The 20,056-nt window shown below is 39.7% G+C and overlaps 1 protein-coding gene across 3 annotated transcripts in view; it reads right to left on the bottom strand.

Annotated features, from left to right (window-relative positions):
• Positions 1–20,056, bottom strand: part of GAS2 (growth arrest specific 2) — a 156,920-nt gene that overhangs the window by 100,974 nt on the left and 35,890 nt on the right. For all 3 annotated transcript variants that reach the window (XM_073347820.2, XM_073347819.1, XM_073347821.1), the window contains one exon: positions 1,499–1,623. In XM_073347820.2, the coding sequence (XP_073203921.1) occupies positions 1,499–1,623 (125 nt within the window). The remainder of the gene's footprint in view (positions 1–1,498; positions 1,624–20,056) is intronic.

Below are 20,056 nucleotides of genomic sequence, written 5' to 3' on the forward strand. Positions count from 1 at the left end.
TTATCTATCATGACCCCTAAGTCCTTTTCTGAGTCATTGCTTTCCAAAATACAGTCCTACATTCTTAGTTCCTAGACAAATGGCTTTGCATTTAGCTGTAATAATGCATGTTTGTTCAAGAGATGAGATCTAGATTGCTCTGTAGTCCGGACCTGTCATCATTTATCACTGCACCAATTTCTTTGACTTGTGTTTGTGAGTTTTGCATATGTACAAACATCTGCATATGACCATAAACTGTAACTTATGGTCAACACATCCTGCCTCAGTCAGTGGCAAGTGAAGGACAGGAACTGCAGAAAATCTGGCAGCTTGTGGCTAGTGTAAGTGGGAGTGACTCTGAGGAGCTGCTAGGATAGATGGCAGGTAAGTGCCAGACGGAGTCTGAGATGGATGGGTGCCAAACAAACTAAGGGTGCTGGAGGGAGTCTGGGATTGCTGAAGAGGAGGAAGCAGGGAAAACTGGGATTCTCAGAGAGGACTGGGTATCCACTTTTGGAGGGGGAGGGGCTAGGAAAGCCTGTTTAGAGGTAATCTGGAGGCTCAGGGGAGTTGGCTGTATTCATAAGGAGAAAGCCAGACATTGGGATAGGTGACTCTCTGGTAGGATGCTGGGGATCCTGGTGCTAGTACTAGGCCCCTCACTTCTGCCCTATGACTGCCTTCTTCTCCTCTTGGCAGCTCATTCCCTACGGTGATTCAGCATGGGGAGACAGACAGGCCACATGGTTGCCTGGCTTCAGGCAGAGCAAGTGCTACAGTGATCACAGATGGCCTGTAACAGCAACTGCAGCCAGTCCTGTAGAACAGCTCTAATTGAATGTATGGCAGATGTTACCAAAATTATTACAGGGGAAGATGTGTAAGATGGAAAGAGCCAAGCTTGACTCTGAGAGCTCAGGCTTTGTTTTCAGGACTGGCAGTTAGAAAAACCATCTTTTTTTACTTGTACGCTGCGTTCAATTTGATAGGGAACTCACTGAAAGACAATGAACATGAAATTCTACTATGCCATTTTTACAATGTTTCTTTGAAGAGCAGAAGCAGACTTTAGGGCTGATCAGAAGTTTACTGAAGCAAATAGAAAGACTTTCATAGTCCCCATATGTCTTTGAGGCAGTCCATTTAAGAACACATTTCAAAGCAACATTTGATGTTCTTCTGTGGATTCCAGGCTGTTCACTGAAGTGCTGCTGTAACAGAGCCTCCAATGAAACGTGCACTACATTGTCGAGGATACCTGCACGATTTCTAAAATAGCTCATTTTTGTGAAAGAATTGGCATATATGAAAAAGCACTCAGCATTTGGAGGAATGTATACTGATTTTACTAGAGTTTTATTTTCTCATTTTTCTATGTGAAGTAGCGGTCCCAGGTTCTGAGGGGTAGAGCCTCCACAAACAAAAACCTCTGAAACTCTCAAATACAATTAGATCCATGAAGTTACAGATCCCAAATGCTGATAACATATGCGACAACATGTTATCTAAGACTTACTTTGCCAGGCTTGTTTGCATCAAAACTGTTTTCTTTAAATTTCTCTTGTAGGGTCTCAGCTAGTCGACAGAGCAAGGCACCATTATCCAACTTCTCCATAAAAGTTTCTGCCGTTATTTCCCTACCTGAAAGGCAAGAAGAAAATTAACATGGAAAAAAAGGATGCCTGTGTCTACACAGGAAATGTAAATACTGGATTTGCAAGGAAAATCCATAAACCAAACCCACTGAGGTCAATGGCAGTCTTTCCATTAACTTCAATGGGCTTAGAAACAAGCCTTAACTGAATAACTCGCATTACACTGAGTTTTTATCATTTAGTCTTGCTGCTATTTTCCTGGCACTGAGACACAATTTTTTGGATACATTTTTTTGGTTGGATAATTTGCTGTTTTCTTTGGGATGGTGTTGTTAAACATTCGTCTTGTCAAACAACACATTTTTGTAGAATGAGTCCAACTAATATGCCAGATTCTGTTAATCTTATTTTACCATTTCTGACTATACAGGACCACTTTTTTATTTTAATGACATTAAAAGGTGCCAGATTGACAGCCCTGCAGCATAATGTCTTAAATTTATCCGCAGAACAAGTACACTGCAAGCTTCACCCTCACTCCCAATAGTCCCCAGATTTAGAGATGAGATGTTAATTTCTATTTCATTGTTAATTTAGGGTTTGATCCTGGAAGGTGCTGACAATTTTCTGTCAAAATTGTTTTTTGACGGAAAGTTGAGTTTAACAAAATTATTTTTTTTATTAAAGGAGTGTCTACTTTCCATGGAAAATTACCAATTTATTTGGCCTAAAAACTAAATGCCCATAAACAAAAATATTTTGATTTTGATAATGCTGTCACATTGCTTCATGAGGATTGAAGTTTAGTTGCCTCATTTCCCCACTGAACTCTACAGGCTGGCTCCCTGGTGGACTATATCTCACATGATACACTGCTTCCACTTTCCAAGATGGGACATCCTGATGCATCATAGCAGATGTAATCCAATCAGGGTGCCAAGCCTATAGATCAGTGGTTCCCAAACTTGTTCTGCCGCTTGTGCAGGGAAGGACCCTGGCGGGCTGGCCCGGTTTGTTTACCTGCCACGTCCTCAGGTTCGGCCAATCGCAGCTCCCAGTGGCCACGGTTCACTGCTCCAGGCCAATGGGAGCTGCTGGAAGAGGTGGCCAGTACGTCCCTCGGCCCGTGCCGCTTCCAGTAGCTCCCATTGGCCTGGAGCAGTGAACCGCAGCCACTGGGAGCCACGATCGGCCGAACCTGCGGATGCAGCAGGTAAACAAACTGGCCTGGCCTGCCAGGGGCTTTCCCTGCACAAGCGGCGGAACAAGTTTAGAAACCACTGCTATAGATAGGCTTGGAAGGATTAGATTTTTATCAGTGTCAGAAAACGTGGATTTCACTTTACACGCACAAACGATAAAAATATTTCCACTGATAGTAACTGAAATGTACAAATAAGCAAAGTAAGAAAATGCTGCTTGAAAACTTAAGAATTTGATTTAAGGATACTTAATTTGTATATTTTGACGTGTGTAGTTGACAATTTTGTTTTAACTGTTATAAAAATTTTGAATGTCAATGCCTTCTTTCATTAAATAATTATTTTCTGATACCCTCCATAATTTCCTGCAAGTGTGAAAATTAGAAATAGATAAAAATAATAAAATGGTTTAAAATGATCAATATTACCAATCAAAATTATATAAAAAATAAAAATTGAATTCTGTCAAGCCTTCCTATAGAGAAGAAATGAGGCAACTGAACTTCAATACCAGGCAAATTAATTGGAGCTTTAGTTAAAAAAAAAAAAAGAAAAAAAAGAAAAAAAACAGAAATATCAGACACAGATGAGCACAATATGTTGGGGAAGATCAACATGTCTTTTGTACAGGGAAATCATGCCTCGCCAATATATTAGAATTCCTTGAGGGGTTCAATAAATATATGGACAAGTATGATCCAATGGATATAGTGTACATGGACTTTCAAAAAGCTTTTTGACAAGATCCCTCACCAATGACTTTTAAGCAAAGTAGGCAGTCCTAGAATAAGAGTGAAGGATCTCTCTTCGATCAGTAACTGATTAAAAGTTAGAAAACAAAGGGAAGGGATAAATGGTCAGTTTTCACAGTGGAGAGAAGTAAATAGCGGGGTCCCCCAAGGAAATGTACTGGGACGTGGGCTGTTCAACATCTTCATAAATTATCTGGAAAAAGAGGTAGACAGTGAGGTGGCATAGTTTGCAGACAGTACTAAATTACTTGAGACAGTTAACTCTTCACAGTCAGACATGGATTTACGAAGGGATCTCACAAACCTGAGTGACTGGGCAAGAAAATGGCAGATGAAATTCAATGTTGATAAATGCAAAGTAATGCACATTGGAAAACATAATCCCAACTGTACATACAAAATGATGGGGTCTAAATTAGCTGTTACCACTCAAGAAAGAGATCTTGGAGTCATTGTGGATAGTTCTCTGAAAACAGCTGCTCAATATTCAATGACAATTGAAAAAGCTAGAAGAATGTTAGAAATCATAATAAGACAAGAACTATCATTCCACTATATAATTCCATGGTATGCCCACACCTTGAGTACTGAGTGTAGTTCTAGTCTCCCCAACGCAAAAAAGATATATTAGAATTAGAAAAAATACAGAGAAGGGCAACAAAAATGATTAAGGGTCTGGAACAACTTTCATCTGAGAAGAGGTTAAAAAGACTGGGACTCTTCAGCTGAGAAAAGAGATGAGTAATGGGAGATATGATAACAATCTCTAAAATGATGATGATGTGCAGAAAATGAATAAGGAAGGGTTATTTACCTCTTCACATAACACAAGAACCAGGGGTCACCCAATAAAATTAATAGGCAGCAGGTTTAAAATATAAGGAAGTACTTCACACAATGAATAGTCAACCTTTGGAACTTGTTGCCAGGGATGGTGTGAAGGCCAAAAGTATAACTGGATTCAAAAAAGAATTAGATGAATTCATGGAGGATAGGTCCACCAATGGCTATTAGTCCCATGCACTAGTTGTCCCTAAATCTCTGACTGCACACAATAATACAATGCAGTACATGCAATAATAATCATTTTAAAAAACTGTCTCACGCTTCCATTAAAAAAAGGACAGAGGGGAGAAAAGAGAGAGGTTGGGTTGTTTTGTTTTGAACCACATTCCCATTTTTAAAATAAATTCCTTTTTTTCTACCCCTTTAAAACAAAATAAATTTTTGAAACATTTCATTTTGAATTTTTTTCTCCGAAAATATACAAACCAGAACAATTTTAATCAAATTTTAATTTACAAAAGCACAAAAATCAAAAGGCTACTACAGTAGGATTTATCTGACCATGCCTTTGAAATTGCTGGAAAGCTTTTAGGTACTTTGACAATAATGTAACACCTTGAAGGAAAACAGTCCCCAGTGTTCTTCATTTTGTAGGCTAAAACCAGAGAAGAATAAAATAAGATCTGTAAAGCATGTGATTCTCAGATGCAACAATAGACTCACTTTTCTGGTTCAAGTTAAACTTGCTATTTCTGATACATTTATTCTTTCAAGAACATCTGTTTGACGTAAAATCTTTTTTTCCCCTTCATTTTTTAGCCTTGATTCTCTCCACTGTATATTTCACATTGTAGCCTCTAGTGTATATAATGACTTCTGCAGGTGGCAGAAGAGCAGTAGCAGCACTGCATCACAATGGAAGCCTTTGCATAACTGACATTATTTTAGCGGTGCATGCAGCTCTTCTGGAGCCAGGAATTAAATTAATAGCCCCCAGACACAAAAAAGTCAGTGTCCCAGCATCTTAATACCTTCACCACTATGTTGGCCTACATTTTCTATTGTTAATAATGAAAAATATTTTCCATTTTGACCCTTTGGTCGAAGGTGCTGAAACTATCAGAAAGCTAATTTAAAGAATGGACATATTAGAAGCTGTTTTATTTTAAAAGGTAGTATTATAGAACTCTCTTGTAAGATACGTACATTAATATCTTTAACTATAACTGAAGTTTTATTGTTTTAAATGCAGACTCTTTAGGATTTTCTATATAGGTAAAATAAACCTCATTTTAAATGCCTTTGATATCCTATAATTTATGGACTTGGCTATTCTCTTGGCTACTTTTATAAATCTGATTAAAGCAATAAACTTAAAATATATATTCCTTTTTAAACAGATGCAGAAAAATGCTTTCTATCTTCTCTTGCCTTTTAACGATACAATTACATTAGCAGTTTGATTATTGCATTTTTATATATTAAACTGGAATATTTTAGTTCTGCTGCCTTTTATGAATGCTGAAAGAATGAGTTTTGCATTGAACATCTGTATTTAATGAAAAATATATTAGGTGTTAGCTTTCAATTCACTGTATTTTATGGCCCCAAAAGGTGGCATTTCTTTGCGAAAAGAGACACATTACATATTTAACAGTTGAAATGTATTGACTCAAATGAGAGTTATGTTCATAGCTGGGGAACAAAAAATGGCTTCATATATTTGGATGGAATAAACATTAAACTCCATTAAAAAAAAATCTTTAAAAGAGCTATAATTACAAGAAAGCAGTTGCAATGTGTATATAGGATGGGAACAGCATAATCTATAATAAAAACTAATGCTAGAAGCATGCAAACAGGAAAATAAAGTCTTCTTCAATATAGCAATCAGTCATCCCACTGATTTTAATAGGACTATTTTGCATGAATTAGGATAGCTGCTTACATAAATAAGAGTTATTTAGATCAGGCCCCAAATCCTGCTGATGCTGGATCGGGTTTTGCAATTCAGTTTTGAGAATCGTTAGCAGTCAAAGCATGGGAGCCAAGGTGCTCTGGCAGCTATAGTAGGTTTTAAAATGTCACTCTAGCCTATGTACTTACAATAAGATTATCAATCATTACCATTTAAAAACACAAATAAATATAATGTCATAAACTAAAGGTTTGTAAATTGAGACATTTTGGACCAGATCATCAGGTCTGGCTGAGCTGTGCTTTGCACCGGAGCTAATTCTGGGGCCAGCTGAAGACCATTTCTGCTCCCAGCATAACCTGGAACAAAGTAAGGGCTCCTCTAAGGCACACCAGGAGGAACTTCTCTAGTAATTAGAAACCACTGAAGTCCAAGCACTTTGGCCTGCACCTTTTCACACCTATCTACCCCAACATGCCCTCTACATCAGGGAGCTGAGAACAGGTGGTGTACATACATACGTGAAATCTCCAAATGCCTCAATAGGACCAGGGCAGTAGAAAGCAGCCAGTACTGCTGCCAAAGCCTGAGACCTCTGTCTTCATCATCACCTAGAATCTAATATATAATGCTGAAGCTGTAAAGTTTTTTTTAATTGTCCACTCATTCACACCTGGGTAAATCAGGAGTAACTCCATCCAAGTGAGCTGATGCAAAATTAGTGTAGGAGAGGTGGATCAATCTCCATGTAGAATATACATCACATCAATGTGCTTAGCTGGGTAATAATCAGATTAACACCACCTGAGTGCAATAGTAATGAATATAAAATTCAGTGAGGTATCTTCAAAACTACCAGAATTTCTTACTGAAACACACTCAGAACCCGTTGTCCATAAACTTGGTTTTCCGAGGATGACCTTCAGAAAGAGCATTTGTAACTGAGGGTATGTCTACATTGCAGTGTAAGCCCAGGGTTTGAACTCAAGCTCAAGCCTAACCCCCCTTCTATATACACACATATCATGTTAAAACCCAGGGTCCCAGGACCCCACAGGGTTGGAGGGTCTGAGCCAAACTGGGACTAGGGTTTAAGCCCTATTGCTTTGCATTGTAAATGCAGCCCCACTGGACCCATGCTCTGGGAAGCCATCAAAAGCATTCCACAATTCCATGGGCTGACTTTCGTTGTCCTCTGGACAGTCAACTTCGATGGACAGTCAAGTTTTGTCAGACTGCACTATGAACAAAGGGCTAACGTGGCCACGTTTTTGGAGAGTGTTAGGAAGTCTGGGATATATGTGGTCAGAGTTAGGCCCATATAATGCAGTATAGATGCTGGAGCCCCAGGTTGGGACCCAGGGTTCAACAATTCCTAACCTAGGGTTACAAATCAGTGTAGATGCTCAAGCCCTAGGTTAACAAACCCAAGGTCTAATAACTCAAGTTCTACTAACCCTGGGATTACATTGTAGTATAGATGTACCCTAAAACTAGATTGACTATTTATGGATGAATTAATAAAGAGGGCAACATTTTGCTAAATAGAAAAGGCCTGGTTGTTCCTTCTACACTGGATGGGGCAGGGAACACTCACTAACATGTCATCTGTGAGTTGAAAAATGTTAGCAAAAGGCAAGAGATACATTGTCCCTTCCATGAATAGTGGGCAGATAACAGACACAGTAATACATTTTGCTACATATAACCATTTCAAAAAGGCACAAAGAACTGATGAAGGGTCAGGAAATTCCAGAAAGTACTAATGCAAAGTGTAAGGGAGGACTTATTTTAATATGCAAAGAGGCTTCTCTATTATAAATTGATTATTACTTTAAAACTCACTAGCAAACACAAGAAACATAAGATGGCAATTACCCATCGTAGGATGTCAACCATATAACACTACAAGTTGAACTTAATGTCAAGAGATCCCAGTTTTCATGTGCAGACTTCTAAGAATTCTCTAAGACCCATTTGTGCAATGACGTCATGAGATTACTAAGAGAACTATTCAGACAGTGAAAAATCTCTTGAAGACATCTATACATGACAATAGTGATCCATATAGAGACCTGCTGAACCTACAAAATACACCAATGGAAGGATGGACTTCCCGAGTATTGATGCATATAGGTGCACACAGATGAACAAGGATTTTACTTCCCACAAAACCTCTTGTGCTCAAACTGAAGAAGACACCAGACTTGAAAACAAAACAGGAAGCAAAGCAAAAAAGACAACAATTTTACAACATGCATACAAAACCATTGTTCAGGTTGACAAGAAGGTGATTAACTCACTTTAGAACAGACGATAAAAGCTGGAAGCCAACAAGAGTTTTGACTCCCACAAGAGACAGTGATCTTATATTGCAAAAAGTCAGCAGCAGAGAAATAATCAAGAGTCCCTGAAAAGCCCTGGGACTTGCCCTAGCCCATTAAATTTGATCTGTGGTTTTATGTGGCTTCAGATTTGGCAGCTTGGTTCAACCAGTCCTGAAAAGAAGTGGGAATTGGCAGGTACTGAAGTTCCTATCAGGAGTAATGAGGCAATGGACATTACACTTTAAAAGAGATTAAGGACTTGTCTTCACTACAGAGGTAAGTTGACCTAAGTTATGCTACTTCAGCTATGTGAATAACATAGCTGAAGTTGAGGTAGCTTAGGCTGACTTAGTGCAGTGTCTTCACAGCACTGGGTCGAAAGGAGACACTCTCCGGTCGACCTCCCTTACTCTTCTGAGAGAGCTGGAGTACTGGGGTCGACCAGAGAGCGCTCTGCCATCAATTTAGCGGATCTTCACTAGACCCACTAGTTCAATCCCTGCTGCATCGATTGCAGCAGGGTCAATCTTCCTGGTAGTGGAGACCAGCCCTAAGTAACTGCTGGAACATAGGCTAGCTTATAGCCAGTTTGGGAGTAAAACAAGTGAAGTATCCCTGTTTGGGACTTTACACACTGACTCTGCAATATGCCATCTTTTCCAGCTATCCAGTGTAGAAGGCAGTGGTTTTACAGAGGCCATGGCCCAGATCTTCAAAAACATTTAGGAGACATTTATTTCAATGGGAGTTAGGCACCTAAATACTTTTGAGAATCTGGGACCAATCCTTCTTCAGCAAAGAACTTAAGTGCATGCTTAACTTAAAGCACATGGCAGTCCCATTTCAAAAGAACTCAGCTCCCACTGGAACAACCATGCTGGGTTCTGATCTCTTTTGAAAATCTGCCCCATAATTTCACAATGGGAATTATTGGGTGCTGACTATTTCTGAAAATCGGGCTTTTATTTAGATACCTAAACACAAGCCTTTTGAAAACAAGGTCCAAAGCATGATTCTGAGCACTGGAAAAAAAATTGCCCTTATTGTAGTGTACAGAACGATAATTATAAAGAAGGGAAGCAGGGAGTGGAATCTCTATTAAGAGAAAACAATATACAGGAGTAAATTTAAAAGCCACTAAATAAAAAAATAAACAAATAAATAAACACAAAGAGCTGAGAATATACACCCATGTCAGAGCTAAAAATATTTTCCAAATAAAAGGTACAAATATTGTAGTCCCTACTCAAGCAAAAGTCCAATTGTGACACCTTCCCCAATATGAGGCAATCTGAGAACTCAGAGAGAGTGATTGTTTAGACAACCTGAATTACTGATTTTAGGAATTTGGCACTTCCTTTTATTTCTTGTTCTGCCTTTGTATGTACGCATGCCTAATGAAATGCAGCCACATGTATATAGACTCTGCAGTTGTCAGAAATAGTCCTTTGAGCAACTCTGAGAAGTGGACTCCACTGAGATAGTGTCACACAGGGGTGGCCAGCTTGAGCCTGAGAAGGAGCCAGAATTTACCAATGTACATTGCCAAAGAGCCGCAGTAATACGTCAGTAGCCCCCCATCAGCTCCCCCACCCCGCTCCCAGCGCCTCCCACCCATCGGCAGCCCTGCCAATCAGCACCTGCCCGCATCTCCTGATCAGCTGTTTCGTGGCATGCAGGAGACTCTAGGGGGGAGGAGCGAGGGCATGGCAGGCTGAGGCGAGGCGGTGGCAGAGCCAGGGGTTGAGCAGTGGGCACCCCCCGGCACACTGGAAAATTGGCTCCTGTAGCTCCAGCCCCGGAGTCGGTGCCTATACAAGGAGCCGCATATTAACTTCTAAAGAGCTGCATGTGGCTCCGGAGCCACAGGTTGGCCACCCCTGGTGTCACAGATAATCAGCAGAATGTGTGCTTAAACTACTAGGATGTCCTTGAAAATAAATTTAAAATAAAAAAAATATATAGGGCTGAAAGAGATCATCTAGTTCATCCCCCACACTGGGGCAGGACTAGGTATAACTAGACAATCTCTGTATCTAAGTCTGTTCTTAAAAAATCTCCAGTGGTGGGGATTTCACAGCCTGCCTAGATAATCTGTTCCAGTGCCGAACTGTCCTTATAAGTAGAAAGTTTTTCCTAATATCTAAGCTAAATCTCCTTTGCTGTAATTAAACGAATTACTTCTTGACCTACACTCACTGGACATGGAGAACAACTGATTACGTTCCTCACCACAACAGCCCTTATCATGATTTGAAGACTGATGTTGCCCCTCAGCCTTCCTTTCGCTAGGCTTAACATGCCCAGTTCTTTCAATCTTTTTTCATAGGTCATTTTCTAAATCTCTTATTTTTGGTGTTCTCCTCTGCACTCTCTCCTATTTATCCACATCTTTCTTGAAGTGTGGTGCCAAAAACTGGACACAGTACTCCAGCTGATGCTCACCAGTGTAAAACAATTACATCCAGTGCCTTATACAGGACACCCCTGTTAATGCATCCCAGAATAACATTTGCCTTTTTTGCAACTGCATTGCATTATTGACTCATTCAATTTATAACCCCAAATCCATCTCTGCAGTACTGCTGCCTAGCCAAGTTATTCATGTTATTCTTCATGCTGAATCAAATCAAAGGGACATTGTTTTAACTCTTCAGAGTTAATGGGGATAGGATGTCAAAGAATGACTGATTAAAAAACAAAAACCCACCATGCACAGCAACACTACACATCTCAGTCTTCTCTGAGTTCCTCATCTATTTAAAATCACAAATGTAAGTTGCATTGCCCAGCTCTCCTGAATCTACTGTCAAAACCTCTACTTATATTTACAGTCTCAGCCAGTACATTGTCATGGTTTTCAGTTTGTAATTCTGAGCTTAAATCATTGAAGCTGGAAGCAAAATGACTGTCACCTTTCTTCCCAATGATCACTAACATTGAGTACACTATATTTGCCTCTGCAAATGAAACTCCAGAGATACACTTGCCCTCATTCAGTAAACAGATTCAGACAACACTCTTGGCAAAAGAAGATATTTTATGTATTTGTAAAACTCTATACAGTAGAAGCTCAGAGTTATGAACACCAGAGTTACAAACTGACCACTTAACCACACACCTCATTTGGAACTGGAAGTACACAATCAGGCAGCAGCAGAGACCAAAAGAAAAAAAAAAGGCAAATAGAGTACAGTACTGTGTTGAATATAAACTACTAAAAAAATAAAGGGAAAGCATCATTTTTCTTCTGCATAGTAAAGTTTCAAAGCTGTATTAAATCAATGTTCAGCTGTAAACTTTTGAAAGAACCAGAAGGTTTTGTTCAGAGTTACGAACCATTCCAGAGGTGTTCATAACTCTGAGGTTCTACTGTATTGCTGTGAGTCCAAGTGTGTCTGACTCCCTGTCTGCCTGACTGTCGTGCAGCTTAAGTGTTGTGGAATGCAAATTAATAAACAACAGCTAGGTGAAACAAAAGTCATGTCTTGATTCAGCAAAAACAACAATGCATAGTCAGTTAAGACATTTATTTTTAAAAACATGGAGAAAGTCTCCTGTCTGGTGTAGATATGAGGTAATTCCCTTGCAACTAAACTTGCACAACTGAGAGGATCCATTTGTGAAAAACAGTGGGAGAATGAAACCGCTGGACACTGTATGCTGAATAATTAAAACAAAGCTGCACTTGTTTAGGTTAGCACAGAACTGTGAAGGGTTGTCGTTTGACATGTATTTGAAAATAAGATTTTTAATTATATTTGGCATTTCAGACCCTCCTGTTGATGCCACTTTCTTGATGAAAAGTGACCTCATTCATGCTCTTATCAGTGTGAGACCTGTGTGTTATGGACTGTAAGCAAGTTTCCATTTTGCTTCATTAGTGATTAGTAGTACTTTCTTGTTTAATATTTAAGCAGGGTTGCCAAGGTTCCTTCCCCACTCTGAAATCTAGGGTACAGATGTGGGGACCTGCATGAAAGACCCCCTAAGCTTCTTCTTACCAGCTTAGGTTAAAAACTTCCCCAAAGTACAAAATTTGCCTTGTCTTTGAACTGTATGCTGCCACCACCAAGCGTTTTAAATGAAGAACAGGGAAAGAGCCCACTTGGAGATGTCTTCCCACCAAAATATCCCCCCAAGCCCTACACCCCCTTTCCTGGGGAAGGCTTGATAAGAATCCTCATCAATTTGTACAGGTGAACACAGACCCAAACCCTTGGATCTTAAGAACAATGACAAATCAATCAGGTTCTTAAAAGAAGAATTTTAATTAAAGAAAAGGTAAAATCTGTAAATCCCCTCTGTAAAATCAGGATGGTAAATACCTTACAGGGTAATCAGATTCAAAACTTTTAAGTTACAAAAAGACTCAAAAACAGGAATATACATTTGATCCAGCACAGCTTATTTTATCAGCCATTAAACAAAAGGAAATCTAATGCATTTCTATCTAGATTACTTACTAACTTTACAGGAGTTGTAAGGCTGCATTCCTGAACTGTTTCCGGTAAAAGCATCACACAGACAGACCAACCTTTTGTTCTCTCCCCTCCAGATTTGAAAGTGTCTTGGCCTCTCATTGGTCATTTTGGGTCAGCTGCCAGCTAGGTTACCTTAGCTTCTTAACCCTTTACAGGGTTTTGCATCTGCCCGGGAGGGATTTTATAGTACTGTATACAAAAAGGTATACCCTTCCCTTTATATTTATGACAAGGGTGTTCAATGTTTAAACCATGAAGAGCTTCCTGTGACTTTAAATGTTATTAAAATAGAAAAGGAGAGCTGTCTAGTGATTAAGTGAGGGTCAGGCATCAAGATTTTCATCTCTCTGGCTGACTTGGGCAATTCTATATTTACAGTGCCCATTAGCTTCAATGGGAGTTCTGTGCATAGAAGGCTTGTAGAATCAGTCCCTTCTTTTGTGACCTTGTTGAGACATTTCAATTTGCTGTGCCTCACTATCCCCATCTCTAAAATTGGTGTACTGTGTTAAGAGCTGTTGTAAAAATTTACACAACAGCCACTTAGAAAGCAGAACAAGAAGAAATGTTATTGTTCCTATAAAACACAGGAACTATGCTGCATATTCTTGAAGACCATGTACTGACATCTTCTCTATTAACCATTAACACATGCACAACATTTTTTCTAACAATGATATTTACCTTCTTTGCAGGTAATATTGTGAGGTGAATTTTTATAAAAGCCTTTAAGATGCTCATTTGAAAAGCACTATACACGTACAGTGGTTTATGTGAAATATCACTGAGAAGGTTCAAATCATAGAATCATAGAAGTGTAGGACTGGAAGGGACCTTGAGAGGTTGTCTAGTCCAATCCCCTGCACTCAAAGCAGTACTATGTAATAACTAGATCATTCCTGAAAAGTTTTATTTCTAACCTGTTCTTAAAAACCTCCCATGACAGAGATTCCACAACCTCCCTTGGTAACTTTTCCAGTGCTTAACTACCTTGACAGTTAAGAAGTCTTTCCTAATGTCCTATCTAAACATCCCTTGCTGCAATGTAAGCCCCTTGCTTCTTGTCCTATCCTCAGAGGTTAATGAGAACAATGTTTCACCCTCCTCCTTTATGTACATAAAAACTGTTATCATGTCCCCTCTCAGTATTCTCTTTTCCAGACTAAACAAACCCAGTTTTTTCAATCTTTCCTCATAGTCATGTTTTCTAGACCTTTAATCATGTTTGTTTTTCTTCTCTGGACTTTCTCCAATTTGTCCACATCTTTCCTGAAATGTGGCACCCAGAACTGGACATAATACTCCAGTTGAGATCTTATTAGTGCAGAGTAGAGGGGAAGAATTACTTCCTGTGTCTTGCTTACAACACTGCTGCTAATACATCCCAGAATGATGTTTGCTTTTTCTGCAATAGTGTTACACTCTTGACTCATATTTAGCTTGTGATCCACTATAATCCCCATATCCTTTTCCACAATACTCCTTCCTAGGCAGTCATTTCCTATTTTGTATGTGTGCAATTGATTGTTCCTTCCTAAATGGAGTACTTGGCATTTGTCCTTATTGAATTTCATCCCATTTACTTCAAACCATTTCTCCAATTTGTTCAGATCATTTTGAATTTAATCCTATCCTCCAAAGCATGTGCAAATCTTCCCATCTTAGTATCATCTGAGAACTTTATAAGTGTACTCTCTGTGCCCCTATCTAAATCACTGATGAAGATATTGAACAGAACTGGACCAATCCCTGCAGGACCTTCCAGCTTGACTGTGAACCACTGATAAATACTCTCTGGGAACGGTTTTCCAACCAGTTGTTCACCCTCCTTACAATAACTCCATCTAGGTTGTATTTCTCTAGTTTGTTTATGAGAAGGTCATGCAAGACATTATCAAAAGCGTTACTAAAGTCAAGACATACCACATCTACCACCTCCCCTCTATCCACAAGCCTTGTTTCCCTGTCAAAGAAAGCTAGTAGGTTAGTTTAACATGATTTGTTCTTGACAAATCCATGCTGTTACTTATCACCTTATTATTTTCTAGATGTTTGCAAATTGATTGCTTGATTATTTGCTCCATTATCCATTAAGTCCGAACTTAAGCTGACTGCATGTGTGTTCTCCCTTTGTGCTGTCCCAGCTCTGCGCAGATAGCTGGCACAGCAGATCTCAAGGAAACTGCCCAATGACCACAAAATCCGTTAAGGTGCAAAGGTGCTTAGTCAGGTTTATTGTCAGCAAAGCACAGTCCTAGCTCCCTGGATCAATGTCTACAGTTACACTAACACATGTATGCCTCGGCTGGACAAAGACACTCCCTCTGAGATACATCTTTATACACCAATACAAACAAGTTATGTATCACCCTCTGACATATTAGGGTGCCACCCATTGCCCATTGCCTGGTTCCTGTAGGTTCAATCAAAACACCCCTATATCACTGGTGAGCAATCAGTTCCCGCAGCTCCCATTGATCGGGAATGGCAAACCATGACCACTGGGAGCTGTGGGCAGCCGTGCAAATGTAAACAAACTGTCTGGTGGTCCGCCAGTGGATTAACGGCACGCACCACATGCAGCCTGCGGGCCACAGTTTGCCCACCACTGATCTATATTCATTATGCTGTCATGCTGACTTTATCCTTAAGATGGGTCAGCGTGTTCCTGTTATCTTTGGGGAATGTGTTTGTCGGGGTGTTCTGATACCACCCTTCTGAAATGTGCTTTCCTGAGTGTTTTGTGCCGAGCACCTCTTAGGAATATATGTTTTTACAATATCAACCCTATGCGTGTCAAATTCTATGAGTAGGGCCTGCTTCTTGTTCACAACTTAACTTTGCTTTATGTCAGCAAGGTTTTGACTACTTTAGCCCAGGCTTCATACCAGGCCTCTGATACATGTGCTTATGTTTCAGGCCCTCTTCCTACTATGATCACTAAGGGGTCAGATATCTTGTCAGCCAGCTCCATGAGTAGTCTAGGATGTATTTTATCTGGCAGTTCCGACTTGAAGACATCTAACTTGTCTATGACAGGTTTCAGAGTAACAGCCACGTTAGTCTGTATTCGCAAAAAGAAAAGGAGTACTCGTGGCACCCTAGAGACTAACCAATTTGAGCATAAGCTTTCGTGAGCTACAGCTCACTTCATCGGATGCATACTGTGGAAAGTGTAGAAGATCTTTTTATACACACAAAGCATAAAAAAATACCTCCCCCCACTACTGTGGAAAGTGTAGAAGATCTTTTTATACACACAAAGCATGAAAAAATACCTCTCCCCGTAGGGGAGTATTCCACAGTATGCATTCCACAGTATATTCCACAGTATGCATCCGATGAAGTGAGCTGTAGCTCACGAAAGCTTATGCTCAAATAAATTGGTTAGTCTCTAAGGTGCCACAAGTACTCCTTAACTTGTCTATGTAATTTTTAACTTGTTCTTTCCCTATTTTAGCCTCAGATGCTATCTCATTTTTACTGGCGTTCATTATGTTAGCTGTCCAACTGCTACTAAACGTTTTGGTGAAAACTGAAACAACAAAAAATCATTTAACATTTGCCATTTCCACATTTTTTGTTATTGTCTTTTATCTCTCAATAAGTAATGGGCATACCCTGCCATTGGTCTTCCTCTTGCTTTTAATGTATTTGTAGAATGTTTTCTTGTTACACTTTATATCTCTAGCTGGTTTAATCTCATTTTGTGCCTGGGCCTTTCTAATTTTGTCCCTACATGCTTGTGTTGGTTGTTTACATTCATCCTTTGTAATTTTGTAATTTGACTTAGTTTCCACTTTGCGTAGGACTCTTTTTTGAGTTTCAGATCATTGGTGATCTCCTGGTTAAGCCAACGTGGTCTCTTTCCATACTTCCATACATAGAACGAGATAACTGGTTCTGTGGATGAAGGGAAAGCAGTGGACGTGTTGTTCCTTGACTTTAGCAAAGCTTTTGACACTGTCTCCCACAGTATTCTTGCCAGCAAGTTAAAGAAGTATGGGCTGGATGAATGGGCTATAAGGTGGATAGAAAGCTGGATAGATTGTCGGGCTCAACGGGTGGTGATCAATGGCTCCATGTCTAGTTGGCAGCCGGTATCAAGTGGAGTGCCCCAAGGGTCGGTCCTTGTGCCGGTTTTGTTCAATATCTTCATAAATGATCTGGAGGATGGTGTGGATTGCACCCTCAGCAAGTTTGCAGATGACACTAAACTGGGAGGAGAGGTAGATACGCTGGAGGATAGGGATAGGATACAGAGGGACCTAGACAAATTGGAGGACTGGGCCAAAATAAATCTGATGAGGTTCAACAAGGACAAGTGCAGAGTCCTGCACTTAGGCAGGAAGAATCCAATGCACTGCTACAGACTAGGGACCGAATGGCTCGGCAGCAGTTCTGCAGAAAAGGACCTAGGGGTTACAGTGGATGAGAAGGTGGATCTGAGTCAACTGTGTGCCCTTGTTGCCAAGAAGGCTAATGGCATTTTGAGATGTATAAGTAGGGGCATTGCCAGCAGATCGAGAGACGTGATCGTTCCCCTCTATTCGACACTGGTGAGGCCTCATCTGGAGTACTGTGTCCAGTTTTGGGCCCCACACTACAAGAAGGATGTGGAAAAATTGGAAAGAGTCCAGCGGAGGGCAACAAAAATGATTAGGGGGCTGAAGCACATGACTTATGAGGAGAGGCTGAGGGACCTGGGGATGTTTAGTCTACGGAAGAGAAGAATGAGGGGGGATTTGATAGCTGCTTTCAACTACCTGAAAGGGGGTTCCAAAAAGGATGGCTCTAGACTGTTCTCAGCGGTAGCAGATGACAGAACAAGGAGTAATGGTCTCAAGTTGCAGTGGGGGAGGTTTAGGTTGGATATTAGGAAAAACTTTTTCACTAGAAGGGTGGTGAAACACTGAAATGCGTTACCTAGGGAGGTGGTGGAATCTCCTTCCTTAGAAGTTTTTAAGGTCAGGCTTGACAAAGCTCTGGCTGGGATAATTTAATTGGGGATCGGTCCTGCTTTGAGCAGGGGGTTGGACTAGATGACCTCCTGAGGTCCCTTTCAACCCTGATATTCTATGATTCTATGATTCCTATCTGTCCTATGCAGTAAGATTGTTTGCTCTTGTGCTCTAAATTAAAATATAACCTGTGTCACATAAGGTATAATTTATGAACCAAAATGAAGAGCAAAAGGCTCAAAACTGAATCATAGTTAAAAACTGAGGTCCAAATCCTGCCTTTAGATGATCTCAAATGATTTTTTTGTATTATAAGCTTCGGTTGTGGAGCAGAACCAATGTACAGAGCCTAGCACAAACAGAGAACAAAAAGATGGTCCTTGCCTCAGTGAGCTTACAATCTCCTTAACTTGTATTTTCTAACTGCTATGCTGAGCCAAATAGGTTTCAGGGGTTTTTGAGGTAAATGCTTAGATAATATGTATTAGTAGTTACTATACAAAAACAAGAACAATATCCAGAGCATTCCTTACCTGATTTCTCTATGCTACCACTATATTCTTCTGTCTGACCTAAAGATGCTGCAAATGTTTTGCATACTGTATACTTACAGCCTTTCAAGTTATAAGACATTTAAATGTCTTTAAAATATTTATCTCTGTCTCTCTAACCATATGCAAAAATAAATGAATGGAAGAATTCTAGTGTGCATGCATGGAATTATCAATTTTAAATATTCACAGTTTTAAAACTGCTTACATGATTTTCTCCAGAACTGAACTGATTTGAGTTTCACTGAGGAATACTAAAACAAGCTAAACTTGAAGTTTCTCATTTTATCCATTTTTGAGTTATGCAAATACAAACATTTTGATTTGAATATCTCAGAATTGTGTATTTTTTGTTCTTTTATAACTCTAAAACAGCTGAACTGATTTTGTGAAATGTCTGTCCCAAAAAGATCATATCTGAACTAATGGATCAAACATGGAACATGAACCCAAAAGGCAACTTATAACCAACTGAAGAACAGAGGCTTGAATGGAAGTTATAACTTACCCTTACAGTGCTTACTATCACAACTACTAAAATACGGTTGCCCCTTTTGGGCCTAAAGAGTTAGCTAACAGTTGAAGCCTTGCCAAGATTTTTCAGTGAGGAGGAGAAATAGATTATATGATTCAAATACTTCTTTGATGTGAGCTTGTTTATTTACAACAAGGAATATACACAAAGTCCTGTTTCCCTGAACAGAGTAGAAACAGGAGGCATTTTCCTGACTCACAAATTCTAAATCTCTCTCTCCAGTGAGTCCTGTGCCCTATAGAGAGCTGTCTTTGCTCCCTCTTAGGGCCATGCTCACCACTTCTCTCACTGTCTGCTCACTTTCTGCCTATCACACCCATGGACACACACAGCTCCATCCAGGCAATACCACATTTGCAATCAGTCCCCAGGAAAACCCCTCAGCTCACATGGCTTAGCTCTGATTGGCTTTATCATACAATATTTTGCCTTGGGAGGCAAATTCTTATATTTTAGCTATCAATACACAAAGGGACATTTAAATGCTCCTTCCATTTAGCCTGAATGAAAAGTCACCCGTTGACTTTAACCAGGTCTGAAATTGATGTCAAGATCAAAGAAACAATTGACGAGAGCTATTAACATCTTTCATTGTAACAACAAAAATACTAAACCACATAAAGACATAATTCAAATAAATATCCATTTTCATGTTTCAAATTGTTCAATGTTTCAATATTCAAAATGTTTCAAGGACCAACAGTTACTGGGGGAAGAACAATGTTTACCTAGCTAGTTACTTGATAAATAATGTGGATGTGTACCTCTTATAAGAAAGTCTTTCTGACCTTGCTGATGGCTGCATTACTCAGAGGGGCCAGTTAATTGTAACTACTTATTTGGAAGGGAAAATAGTCTGGAGAACCACCTTTCCAGTTGAACTAGAGGCCAAAAGTTAACATACTAACAAGTGTAATTTGCCAATAATTGTATTTTGAATATGTGTGCGCGCTCATGCATGCA

This window comes from Lepidochelys kempii, chromosome 6 (assembly GCF_965140285.1).
Source record: "Lepidochelys kempii isolate rLepKem1 chromosome 6, rLepKem1.hap1, whole genome shotgun sequence".
NCBI classification, from domain to species: Eukaryota; Metazoa; Chordata; order Testudines; family Cheloniidae; genus Lepidochelys; species Lepidochelys kempii.